The sequence below is a fragment of the Silene latifolia genome, chromosome 11, assembly GCF_048544455.1.
Source record: "Silene latifolia isolate original U9 population chromosome 11, ASM4854445v1, whole genome shotgun sequence".
NCBI lineage: Eukaryota > Viridiplantae > Streptophyta > Magnoliopsida > Caryophyllales > Caryophyllaceae > Silene > Silene latifolia.
Window position 1 is genome coordinate 208807194 of NC_133536.1, and position 14107 is coordinate 208821300.

The following is a 14107-nucleotide window of genomic DNA, read 5'->3' on the forward strand; positions in this document are numbered from 1 at the left end:
GCGATTTAGTCTTAATACGAGCAACGAGTCAAGTAGTATCGGTTTACTTTCAGAAGAACTTCATAGCTCACATAGTTCTTATTTGCACAAAAGATAGTGAAGTTTGCTTTCCATATTTACTTATTGTGTTGAAATAAGCAAAGTTACAAAGATACTCTTCATCCTAAAAATCTAAAGCAGTGGACAAAAGGCCGCCATGTATATCTAGGCAAACATGCTCTTTCTCCTTCCAGATCATTAATCGTCCGTACCGTTAGTAATGACCTTCGTCTTCCAGTAAGTGCTTATGCATTCAGAGTAAAAGCCCCCACATTCCCGGCTCCTGTAAAAACTACGCGCCTTGTCCAAAATGACAGTTTTGAGAGTACCGTCAAGAGCCGTTAGATTGAAAATGGTCCCAGTGCTTCAAAGATGTTTTTCATCTTCTTCGTCCGTAATAATAGCCACCGCCTGAATGATGGTGAAAACGTGAACGTGCACCCGAATGTCTCCCGCCACTTACATCCCAAGTGCTACCACGACCCAAATACCTGCCAACTCCAGCCTGTGTCCAACCCCCTACTTGATTATTAATCCCATTTATCTCCTCCTCTTCTCTATCATTATACTCCAAAACCAACCTCTTTATGTCCTGCTTCTCTTCCAGCTCAGCATATTCTTTCTGCTTCGTGCCCCGGACAAGAGAGCACTCTTGAGGAATGTACATTTGCTTCGTTTGTTGCTTGTGCCCACGCTTTACTAAGACTTTCACCCGGACATCTCGATTTCCTTCATTCTCCTCATCTAATGTATCACTCCCGCTCTCGCCTTCTCCCACCCTCCCATGATGATCCTTGGAGGAACTCTCAAAAATGCTCATTGGTATCTTCATGTCCAGTGTCGGCCGAGTACGCAACTCCAACTTCCGAGATTCCAAGCTTTCTTGCATGAGAGCCTTGAGCTCTCGATCAAAATCATCTTCTTCCTCGGTATTTGGTGCTTTCTGCCTAAAATGGATTTCCCCGTCTTCATCAGAAGCGAGCCCACCCTCTTCATCATCATCTTCCTCGTCCTCAGCTTCACTCCCTGCCTCATGATTCTCATCATCCAAGTCGTCGTCATCATCATGTGGCGCAGCACCAACTGAGCCACTCCCGGTGTCAGTGTCACTATCCCCTGTTACATCATGTACACCGCCATTTTGGTCAACACCATTTGCCAAGCGTTGACCGCGAGCGGTGTTGGTTTGAGTGATGCTATTTGAACGATTCTCTATTTCTAATTGCTTTTTGGTATTGGCTTTGACTTCATGCTCCTCTAGTTCTGCAAGAGCTGTGTTGACTTCGTCAATCGACATATAGCGTGTCATGTTGGGTCGCAAATCTGCATACAGGTCCTGGAGAATATGATAGGTCATATCAATGCAGGAAATCACATAATGAAGAGAAACAAGGATACCTTTCACATAAGTACATAACAGTGAGTCTTATATGAGATGGTTGATCTCACTCGTAAGTCCGTCTCATATAAGGTTTTTGTGCCCACAAATAATTTGGCACGGCATACAAATGGGATATTCATATTATGAATCATGTAGGTAAGCTCATCAAACTTCTATAAAAGCTTGCTCATCATCATTCCAACAAATTCAGGCATATAATTTCAAATGTTTGTCCAACCTTACAGATACGTAAAGGGAAGAGGAATCAGAGTATGGCACCTGTAAATCGAACTCAATATCAAGCGGCAGGACACCCTTGCCTAGTGTATAACGCTGGAAATGTATCAGAAATCGATCAAGTTTTCTTCTGGAAGAACCTCGATCAAAATAATGTCCACATGTCTCTAGAAGCGTGATCACCATTCTGATGCGGAAACAGTCTTCAGGTGGGTCCAGGACACCATGCTGATCAAAGAAAACTATTTAGAAAGAAAAATAGACCTAAAAAACAGATCGTTTGGTCGGGTCCGAGACACCATGCTGATCATTTGATTTATTTCAGAGGAATGAGTCATTTGGGGCCCAGTTTAGTTTATGTTAGGAGACTTGGGACTGATCGAATCTAGTCAATTCAGCTTGTCATATTCATATTATTTTGTTCGCGTACGAGTTGGATCAGATTGGGTCATTTGGGGCAGGTCAGTTGGGTAAAACTGAGGGAGGCATATTGAAAAGAAAAGAAAAAAAATCTAAGTTTAGTATATATAAATAATATAATATATGTCACCACACTGATTTGCTAATGATCATGCAATAAAGAGGCAACACCAAAGATAAACTAGTATAGAATAAATCTGCAGACATTTTGTAGGCGGATTATAAGACTGGGACACTTTCAAAGACAACACCAAGTCTCCCAAACTCAAAATAAGTTTTATTCATAGGGCATACACTCTATAATGTTTTCATAGCCAAAAATTTTATGGTGTAATCAAGGGTATTGGTATCTCAAAGGCTCTATCTATGGAGTAGAGGGGAATCGGATAAGACTCGCACACTTTTCATGGAATGGCGGAAAAGAAAATATAACAGCAAGTAGACGGCGCTATTGGCCAGAAGGTAATGTTTTAGTTAATTGCAGCAAATAAATAGATAAATAAACGTATGTTGCGCTAAAGGACTAATGTCGATCAATACCTCTGGTGTACCATGGCCGAAAACAAGGATCAGATATAGCGTCTCAAAAATAACTGATGTATCCACATGTTTATAGTTGTACAGCTCTCCTAAGAAACGCATGTGTGCAAGGCGCCGTTGCTGCATCCCATAGTCGTTCACTTCTAAGCCCAACCTGATCTCCTCCAAAACCTGAAACCCACGCACCAATGGAGGAACTCCTTCATACTCATGTTACAAAAAAAAATCCCCAAGAAAAAGGAAATGACATCTACTGGATTTAAGTTTAACTGCAAGACTCTGCAATAACATAAATCATTGGTCTTATACAGCATGTGAATAATGTGATTCATATAATACAATAGAGGACTTGAGGATAAGTACTATAAAATCCATCTGAGACCAACCAAATTGGATGTGAAGTTGTGCACGGCAGGACATTTTCAGATCACACAGATTCGCAGATTTAGATGTCAGAACTTATCAAGAAAGTGCTACACAATGAAATTCGTAAAGCCATATTAAATGATATACCTCATCAACAACAGAAACAGAAAAGTGATCATGATAGTAACTAAGGCCAGCTGTCAGAGATGCAATCAGATGAATTTGTCCATATTTTCCTCGGTGAACCTTCAGAAAACATTTCAATAAATACGGCTCACACTCACTCCATGGCAATTTGCGGAGCTGTCTAAGCACATGCTCGATTGATGACTTGTCAAGATCTGAGAAGAGCAATTTTCTAATGTACTGCATATACCAACAAACAGGTATACTCCATCATCACTATTATTAAACAAATAACCAGAAAAATCAACATATTTAACATAAAATCAAACCTGATGCAACGGAGGGCGGATTTTAGAAATTCTAGCAGGTCTTTCTGGAGGTTTGCATAAATAGTAAGCATTCTCAACAAGAGTACTATGACGAGGATCCAAATTCTTCACATTTTTCAGGCGCATAAGAATCTCCAACATGTTAGCCATGCGTACATTAGTCTCAGGAGAACGGTACAAGAACCTTCCACATGTCTCCAGAAGATTGCAAGCCACGTCTATGTTATGGTGGGAAAAGTCATCCAGACAAGCCTATATACAAAAATTCATTACTGTAAATAAAATTTGAAGACAAGTGTCAAATCCGATCACACACTGGAACGAGAGATATCAATGCAGCTTTCGCAATGTTTTGCAACATTTATCCAGAATCAGGAGGTTTTAAAAAACCTCTTATACAAAATGCTAAGATTAAAGGAAATCACAATTCTAGAGATAATATTACCAATCTTCATCCAACCAATTAGCAGCCGCGAGAACAACTTTCACCACAGTTTAAACAACAAGGGGGTACATTCCATGACCCACACAAGGGTGCTAACCAAATATATTACTTCCTTTATTTAGCCAAATTCACTACATCAGTTTTTTGAACCTTTTTAGATATGAAAGATATGTGAGAGAAGGGGGCCAAAGGCCCCAGCTTATATGGGAGTTTCTGTGGGTTATTTCCTATCCAAAATGGGAATGTATTGATTTGATTTGAATGTCCCAAAAACAAAAGTGATTCTAAGTGAATAGAGGGAGTATGAGATAAACTTTAAAGCTTGTAAACATTCAAACGATACAAAATCCACCAAGGCCATTAAAATACACTTCATAGGATTGGCAACCTATGTCTCAAAGTGGAAATGTAGTGACTTGATTTGAATGTCCCATAAAGAAAAATAATGTGATTCCAAGTGAATAAAGGGAGCTACAATAACTTTAAGCTCTCCAAAACTTCAAATGAAACAAAACTAACAAAAGCCACTAGAATATACTTTCTAATTCATTGGCAACCTATATTACTTTGACTCTTCACTTTTGAGGCAAACTTGTGCTTTACACGAAAGTCACTTGTCACTATTACTCCGACAATTCTTCTGAAAGAGCTAAACAGGGAGGCCTGCATGACACTTGCAGAGAAAGAGAACCAGTATGCTTTTAAGCCTTATTTATAAAACATCTTTGTGTTTCAACTAACTTTCATATTTCATAATTTCAATTTAAATTATTTTTTTTTACCACATGTTTCCTGGCCCATACTCATTTGAGGTTAGGGTCCCCGACTCCCTGTGTCTAAATAACTGACCAATATCCAGTATGCATACCAAAGTCTGAGAAACAAAGTTAGCAAAATCATAATTGCATTGCACTAAAAGCCCACCTAAACAATCCATTAATTAAGGACAGAGGTACTAATTGAGTACAAAAACTAACCTTTAAACAGCTAAAAACAAGGCCAGCTGGAGCAATTTTAAATTTACACAGTTCTCCAATAAACCTGATATTCCTGATCTTTGTTTCAATGTTCATTTGGTCCTGAAGTAATCAAAATCAACAACATTATTATAAGCCTCGTTGGTGTAATCAGGATGTTACGAAACAAGGACACTAGACTGTATATGTGTATGATATGTCAAACTCACCTTCTTATTAGTTAAGAAGTTAAACTCCTCCTCCAACAATTGCAACAGCATAGAAGAAATATCCTTCATACAGGTTGACAAAGTCGCAACCATGCGCGAGTAGTAAGGCAGCAACTCAAGGGAAGTCCTGGGGACATTGAATAATGCCCTCACAAGCTTTTTCCGATTAGACTTTGAGTTAAGATAGCAAAATTCAACCTGAATATACACAGTAAAACAAGCCTTATTCAAAAGGGTGTATCGATACACAAAAACAACCATCATTATTAATGATAAACCAAGATACATACAGTCAATTGATCAATAAGGTCACGGCTAACACAACCAGGAAGGCGCTGCAAAAGAGAGTCCAAATTGGTACTATCAAGACCTTTTTTTCCCTTCTCTTTATCTCCCTTCTTATCAGTGTCTTTTTCTTTCCCCTTATCTTTCTCAGCATCCTTAGTTTCTGTATCATCTTTATCCTTCCCTTTCGCATCTTTCTCCTGGCTTTTTTCATTTGTTTTACCATCCTCCAAAACTCCAGACCCCGAAGAGGACTCGGCAATAGCCTCAGTAGCTGTCGGGCTATGATCAGATTCTGTCGCAACATCCTGATGAAGAAACATCAAGTAATTAGTACTAAGAGCAGAGAAAGTTGATTAGTACACAATTTAGGAAGTAACTGCACAGCCATGTCATTAAGATAAGCCACTCAAAAAAGAATTGAAAAATATAAGATAATCAAAAGGATAAACCCTAGCACACCTATCTATAGTTGCAAACTCATGACTAGACCAACGCCATCAGGATTTTCTCAGATCTCAAAATTATTACCGGTCATTACAGCAGAGAAGGCCCCATTCACCACCTTCTAACGCTGCCGATTCTTTTTGGAAACACAAGTTTTAAGAAATACAAAGCAGTAGCAGTATACCAACGATTAGAAATACACACACAATTTCACATGAGCTATTTAAGTTCTTAGTACAAGAATTTAAAAAAAAATGAACAAGAAAATTACAGTGTCAATTAACTGACCACCTTCCCTTGAAAACAGGATAGTCTAAGCAAACATGGAGTAAATGCATTTTAGTCCTATTTTTTCAGAATACTAATTGGAATTTTGAAAAAAGCTTCAAGGATAATTGAAAAGCAGGAGCGAGAAAACCATAGGGAAAAGAGAACAACTTCTACAAAATAAATTCCCAAAACAATCCATACTTTGACTTAGAGGAGTATAATGTACAAAAGTAACCACTGTATTTGTAGACTTCTAATGGTACACAAAGAAATCTAACTCAAAAAGCTGAACTAATGAACAGTACGAGTCCTTACAGCTGATTGTTCATGCAGCTTTGCAGGTTGTTCACTTCCCTTGGACTCCGCTTCACCCAATAGAACTGCTGGAACAAATGCTCTGGAGACATAAACTTGTAAGAGACATGAGCAGCACTACAAATAGATCTGGAAACATACACTTGTAATAATGACATGCCTGAGCAGGTAATCTCATTCCTAAAGCTCACCATTTTTAACCTTTCGGGAAGGGGAATTCAAATATCATATCCTTTCTTAGAGAACCCTACAAATAGATGTGAAATAAGAAACATACGTGGGGAAAAAACAAACCTAAGATCTGGCAAGCATTCATAAAAGGCCCTTGTATCTTCATCATCCCATACTGGTTCGATAGTGGAAGATTCTTTCCCAGTAGCTGAAGATGCAGAATCATCTCCAGTTGTTACTCGGGTGGTATGGCCATCCTCTGGCATGACTGGAGGTTGCATGTCAATGGCTTCAGCTAAGCTGATAGGATGTAAAAATAAAAAGACATAAGGACAAGTCAAAAGAAGCACACCAATCACCAATGACGGAAGAAACACTATCAGATGAAATTTAATTAAGAGGAGAGCTTACGATAAAACACCCCGATACAAATTGTCATAAGATTTTCGTAACTTCTCATATGAAGACGCGTTATCATCAGTCAACTCCCCCTTAAAGTTCAGAATTTTAGCATTCTCATGCTCCAAATGGCGAAGAGACTGAAAACCAAATACAACAAATGAATTTCCAGAATTTTGAAGCAATGAAAAGAGAAATGAATAACAGAGTAACCAAATTTCAACCACAGAAATGCTTCTCAAGACAATTCTGGCACATTTGATACAGATAAGGAGATATAGCCACCGTTCAAGGCATGCATGTGAAAGGGAGAAATGACAAGGGCAGTAGGAACACAAAGTATACAACCTTATGCTGTAAGTAAATACAACAACAGTGTTAGCAACATAAACAGGTTCTTTCCGAATGACCCAAGATAAAAATTGCTGAGAACTACATTCAAGGACCGGTTCTTCACAACAGAAAGAAACACAGTCACTTTAGTGAGCCATTTTGCTTTTTTCCATCATAACAAGAACCAAAGATAACGAGTCTTTGGCTCCATTAGAAATATCTTAAATTTAATAGTGATAAAAAAATGACGCTACAAAAATAACCATATTTTCCGCGTACACGGCCAACATGCAGAGCCTGTGGTGAAGCCATGAAGGCGACAAAAACAACCACGTGAACAAAAATAGCTAAAACTAAAACAGGACATTCTCACCACCACTCAAGTCCTATAACTGAGGACAGAAGGGCACAACATATGTATTAGTAATGACAGAAAGTGAAGTGAGGTAGCTAACTAGAGAACAAGAGTAAGTCTTAGGTGTAAAGTGTGTGTGAAGGCATAATATCCATGAACTTACAGCATGCTCAGCTTGTAGAACTTCAGTAATAGTATCATAATATCCATGGAAGATCTTTATAAATTTCTTCTGATCAGCTGTAACACTAAGTTCCCTGTAAAACTGTAAGAAAAAAAAAAAGAGTCGGCAAGGTTTTCGTCGTTTCGATAGTAAAGCAGTAAAACAAATACACTACATACGCTACCATCATATTGAGCCATGACTAATATAAGCTACCAGAAACGTGATAGTTAAAACCTTTTTTGCCTTGATGCTAACCACGCCCATCTAATGTCCCAAAATTTTAAAAGAGAATAGCATACTGATATACAGAGTACAAATTAATCATGGTGCATTCATCGCATCCACTATTCATACTTTCTTAGAACATCACCCTGCCGCCAATAAGGAAGCTACAATAAAAACTAGTCACTTATCATGCATGCAATTGTGATTCGAGATTTCCAGCACACTTCCAATTTACAAAAGTAGAAAGAGTGACAACAAACAATGATTAGTTTCTCCAAAAAGCAGCCAAACTTATCGGTTGGGCCTTCGCTTGAATTATTCTATATTGTAACATTAAATGTTGGGACTATCTACGGTGTACTCAGTTTTTCTTCAAATTTTATGATGTACCTTGGGTTTTCACGATCATGTAATATTCCCTGAACTCAATGGAAAGTTCTTTAAATAACTTAAATCGGTTTTCCTAACATGTGCCCACATGTTAAGGGCTAATTAGAGAAAGATTTATATGAATATATCATGAGAAATTGAAATATGTTCTCATATTTGCCATACTTAAAAGAATTATGGAAGTAAATCTTTCTAACCGAACTTAAATACTCAAATTTGCTACTTCTAAATGTTGTGTTTGGACCATTTTAACCGACTACTCATCCATAAGACCATAATCCACGGAGCCATCAACCTAATCATCATTTACTCAAAAGCCAATGATTAAAAATCCCGAATTATGGTACTTAGGGTGATTTAGGAACAATTTTGAGTCCAGGAATAAATTAGATGATTCTACAAATCCGAGGGAACATCTAAGAATTTGAGAAATACCAGGATACACTGCAGAAAATATCTTAAATATTTCTTATACTCCTATATGATATAACTCATCTAAAGTGCCGTTTGTGTTTTACCATCTGTTACTTTGCTAATATAATGGCAACCCTTGCACGATTCTGTGAATCTAGTCAAGCCTAAGACAAACTTTAGGGAGGTGGATATGTGCACAGCCTTTACAAAAGTGAAGTTGCAGTATAATAGCATCAGCATAACCTTAGTGACAGAATAATTTGAGCCATCGAGGGGGAGCTGTATAACCCTACATGTGAAAACAAAGAATCGTGTATTTGTGTACTGCTAACTCAGTGATATGGAAACATGCATAAGCACATCTTGTCACTAGTTCCTGGTCTTAAGGAAATTACTAGTCCAAGTTCTAAAACCCCCAACAGAACAGCCAAACATTACTGAAACTAACAAAATGCACCATCATAAAGTTGTAATCCAACAAAGAAGCCAATTTAAAGAAGAAAGAAGAGAAGATAAGAACCTACTTCTTCATTTAGCTCTGGTCCAGATAATGGAAGCCCTAAAAAAACTCTTCCTTGACGAGCAAAAGTGGCAAGAAGAGATAGATTAGTTTGAGTAGCATCTCGATCCTTCAAGTGTTCTACACTAGCAAGATCTTTTATGATATTAATAAAAATGTTGCTGTCTTCGATTACTCCAACAAAATATAATTCCAACAAAAGCTTTAACGTGCTACGTTTCTTCATGGCTTTTGAGTTCTTATCTGCCTCCAAGTCTTCAGCTACCTTTCCGGGAAAGAACACCTTCAACAAGCCTTGGCTTAGGCTTGATGAGAAGTCGGGGTATCTTTGATGAAGTAAGGAACAAATCTGCCAAAATTTTACCATATCAAATACTGCAAAGGCCAAAGTAAAGAACAGAGCAAGAAGTTTTAAAAAGTCAAGGCACTACAAAATGTTTTTGTACAGACAGATCCCAAGGTCAAACAAGCTACCTGAACAGCAGCCAATATGTCTGAACTTTTAAGCTTAGCGTCACATATAGCAGCAACTGCCTCTGTCACAAATTTACTCATGTTGACACCTCGCAGTTCATCCATCAAACTTTCTCGCTGTTCTTCGGTTATCACCTTAAGCTTTTTAATTACTGCAGTGTTGCGTTTGATGCTGGAATCTAGAGTCCTCAGGAAAGCAGGATCTACAAAGATTCAAAGAAAACAAAAGATCAAAAGCAGACACCAAAAGAATGACTTATGAGTTGACATATATGTTCCAGCAAGAGTGCGGATATTCAATCAAGACCCTTTATACTGTCTCAGTTCCATCTTTGAGGCCGAGAAACACAGATAGCATATATATAGACAGAATTCATGAGGAATTCAAGAAAAAGAATATAGCACTTCATACCGGATGCACTATCCCACCCTTGTGTCCCTACTTGCTAAAAGTAATATCGAATGATAATACAAGTAAATAGCAACAAGTCGGAGAAAAACATATTGAAATGAAACCGATGAAGATTATAATGACTTACCAGGCCTTTCAGGTTTCAAATTACTTTGACGTAGAGACATCTTTGCCTCAATTGACTTCTTTAATTCATCAATACGAGCCACAGCTTCCTGCCCAAAAGAATTCTAAAACAATTAACCAAATAACTAAGAACCTTCCTATAGTTTATATTAATTTCATAATTTCTAATAACCAAAGGAAAAAAAACACTACTTAAACTTTTAAAGGAAATCGTAAAGAAACAGACTAACAAAGAATAGTCATGAAATTATCCTAAGGGGTCTTTCAGAAACTTTAACATAAACCAGAACCAACAAAAGATTGAAGCCTAAGAAGGTGACCACTAAAAGGGACACAACATCCCGATCATGCCTTGCAAACATTGAAGGCGTATTAGACATGTACACTAAAACAAAAGCGAAGTCGCAGAGCAGCAAGCTGTCTAATATTAAGGGCTTGTTTGGATTGAGGGATTTGGAGGGAAAGGAAGGAGAAGAGGAGCAAGGGATATAAGATCCCTTGTTTGGTTGGCAAATGAGGGTGGAGGGAAATGGAGGAAGGGATATTTGGAGGGATCCATTTTCCCTCCTACAAGGCAAACCAAAATCCCTCCACCATAGGAAAGATTTGGAGGGAAATTGTATCCAAACACCATACTCCATAGTCCATTCCCTCTCCCCTTCACTCCCCTCCCCTCCCTTTCCCTCCTATTCTGCTATCCAAACAAGCCCTAAGATTACTGCAATGAACAAAACCAGACAGGAAGATAGTCAAACTGCTTTGACAATATTCCTTCAAGACCATAGACATGACGATTCTAAATGTATGGTTCAATATAATATTGGTTTCATAAAGAAAACATCTAAAGTCTACGAGGCAAAAACCGTAGCATTAATGTAATAGCTCACCTCATTGTCTTGTTTTCCATGTTCGCCACCACTACGGCACCCAACATCAGGCAGCCTAGTACCCTAATTATAAGATAGACAATAGTATCAAACCACCAGAGCACTAAACTAATATTCCACGAGAGAACAAAACTTTAACTAGTATGTGCCGCTTGATTATAAAAATATAGAACATAATTGAAGGAAATACTGCGGCTGACCAGCTCAACCCCACCTAGAGAAATGGATTAGCCTATAGACAGCTTATATCAGGTGCGGTACAGCCCATATTAGAAGCGTCGACTTTCGAATACGTGCATATTAAGACGGACCAATTCCATGACACACAAGGAGGACATGGCCCCACCTGAAGGTCGGCCATAGTATCATGCAGATATCATCTTATCCACACAGCCAACCACTAGTCCACTTCGAGGTAAAATGACAAAATCCTATAAATACCCCATAACACGCATTGTTGGCGTAACTACTTCTGACTCTGGAAATGTACTCTGTATTGTCAAAGGGAAATCTCTCTATAGAGGTCTCATTTCAAATTTTGCAAAGCTTCTTTCATGGGTATGAGAGGGAGTTTCCTCGATACACACCCCTGACGCTAGGTTTACTACTTGCGTGAGATCTATCTTTCCATGTCGGCGACAATCCACATCCACGCTTTCAAGTACTTTGGTTGTTTAACTACCCCAAAACAATGATAATTTAAGAGAAGTAGGATCACCAGCCAATATCAATGATAATCCTTAGAAAAGTGATGATAATATGATATTATTAAGATGTTTTTTATAGCCCCTTCCCTATACTATGGCATGAGTATAACAACAACAACAACAACAACAACATCAGAGCCTTAATCCCAAAATGATTTGGGGTCGGCTGACATGAATCATCCTTTCGAACCGTCCATGGGTGAACGCACGCCTCAAAATGCGAATAAAAAGGGAAGATGAAAAACAAAAAGGGAGAACGAAAATGTAATGTAAAGTCAAGGTGAACTAAGGGGTTTTAAAATCGAATTCCGTCTTTCTTTTATAAAAACTTAAAATTTAAATCGAGAGAAAAGATTAAAACGATTTTTAAAAACCGAAATAGAGTTAAGGATCCGGAATGAACCAGGTAAAATCTATAAGAAAGTGGTTGTTGAAAAAGTGTGTAATAAAGGAGAGAAAAATAAATAAATTAATTTCTTTAAATCAAATAAATAAAAAAACACTAAGTCTGTCAAAAAAATATCAAATACTAAAAATCCACATGTATCATTTCCCTCCATTGTGCCCTCTCTGTCACCATACTCTCCTCAAGCCCCAGAACTCTCATATCGTGCTCTATCACTCACAACCATGTCTGTCTCGGTCTTCCTCTGCCTCTAGGGACCTTTTCTGTTCTCCAAGTCTCCGGCCTCCTAATCAAAAGGTGCGTCCATAGGTCTCCTTCTCACATGGCCAAACCATCTTAGTCGGTTTTCCATCATCTTGTCTTCTATTGGCGCCACTTTTACCTTTTCCCTAATCACCTCATTCCTTAACCGATCTTTCCTTGTATGTCCGCACATCCACCTCAACATGCGCATCTCCGCCACACTCATCTTTTGAATGTGACAATGTTTCACGGCCCAACACTCGGAGCCATACTATGGCATGAGTATAAGAAAAAAAAATACGGAGTACATAAGAAATTTCTATAACCTCAGCAAACTTCTCCATCATGTAGGTTTCTGTTTTGTTAATAGGCAATCCCTCTAGTCCCTCATAAGAGTGAATGGCTAAATGCAGAAACTACACAGCTACGGCTTCCGAAGCGATCAATTCCCTTACTTTTTCATCGACAACGTTCCAACATACGACCTTATTTTCATAGAAATGAAGATACAACTATGATGCCGCAGTATGACTGGTTGACTACTGTTTATATCCTCGAAACCAGATAGTGAATGACGCTGAGCATCATACGCCAAAATCAGACAGACATCCAATTCAATTCTTATCACAACTCAAGATACCAATAACATTCAGTTATACGACGACATGACGAACATTTAAAACAATCAAAATCAAACAAAATACATCATTATTCAGTATAATTCATGAAATTGAACAAAGCAAATGATAAATTACCTCATCATCTTGTTTATGTTCACCAACTTTGTTGAATTCCTCTTGTTGTTGTTGTTGTTCCATTTCTTCCTAATCTTCTCCTCTAACAGTAATATTCACCTATAACATCAAACATAAACCCTAATTTAAGTGATCATCATAATCAAATTCAAACAAAGAAACAAACTAACAAAATCAGGAAATAAATCGTTGAAAAGGGGAACCCTAATTTTAGATTGATGGTAAAATCGAATCGAATCAGCGAAAGGGGGAAAAGCAATTGAGTGAACAAACCTGGAAGAGAATGAATAGTGGCAAAACGACGACGTACAATTGCTTTATTTCGTTGTTTCCGTTTTCTCCAAGTCTCGGACATAAGTTAGTTAATTGTAGATGTTAATATATGAGCAATAAAACCTGCGAGACGTTTTTTCAATAAATTATTGAGAGAGCAGTCTTTTGTACCCTTTTATTCTATATATTTTGTGATTTTTTTTATTGTTGATCGTGACATAGTAATTTCGTACTTATTTACATAATAAATGTACTCATTTTATATATTGTTTTATAAACACTTGTTGAATTTTTGTTGGTACATATAAAACACTTGTTGAATTAAATACTTTATTATACAAAAAAAAAAAAAAAACAATACAAATATTAAAACTCACTTATGAAAAGATTCAATTCAAATTTCACTATATTTTATCTTATTCGCTATATTTTATCTTGTTCTTAACTTTCATTGTTTTTCAATTT

General features: G+C 37.6%; 1 protein-coding gene across 2 annotated transcripts; it reads right to left on the bottom strand.

Moving 5' to 3' along the window:
• Positions 1–11: 11 nt before the first annotated feature.
• Positions 12–13763, bottom strand: LOC141612510 (regulator of nonsense transcripts UPF2-like). Of its 2 annotated transcripts, none has more exons than XM_074431309.1 (18): positions 13643–13763; positions 13370–13468; positions 11259–11321; positions 10373–10460; positions 9834–10036; positions 9364–9708; positions 7808–7909; positions 6969–7096; positions 6681–6857; positions 6387–6468; positions 5360–5662; positions 5070–5267; positions 4861–4962; positions 3439–3690; positions 3131–3349; positions 2618–2788; positions 1700–1885; positions 12–1375 (listed from the first exon to the last, which is right to left on the bottom strand). In XM_074431309.1, the coding sequence occupies exons 2-18, from the start codon at positions 13430–13432 to the stop codon at positions 419–421; spliced, it is 3639 nt and encodes a 1212-aa protein (XP_074287410.1). In that variant the 5' UTR covers positions 13433–13468; positions 13643–13763; the 3' UTR covers positions 12–418. The 2 variants fall into 2 exon arrangements, with proteins under 2 accessions (XP_074287410.1, XP_074287411.1); XM_074431310.1 differs by lacking the exon at positions 13643–13763 and adding an exon at positions 13573–13638.
• Between the last annotated feature and the right edge of the window lie 344 nt (positions 13764–14107).

Excerpts from the sequence above, each read along its gene's own strand:
- LOC141612510 (XM_074431309.1), bottom strand. The coding sequence starts at position 13,432 with ATGGAACAACAACAACAACAAGAGGAATTCAACAAAGTTGGTGAACAT. Across the intron at positions 6,858-6,968 it reads TTGTATCGGGGTGTTTTATC|CTTAGCTGAAGCCATTGACA; the intron begins GTAAGCTCTCCT and ends ACATCCTATCAG. Across the intron at positions 3,350-3,438 it reads TCCGCCCTCCGTTGCATCAG|TACATTAGAAAATTGCTCTT; the intron begins GTTTGATTTTAT and ends TGGTATATGCAG.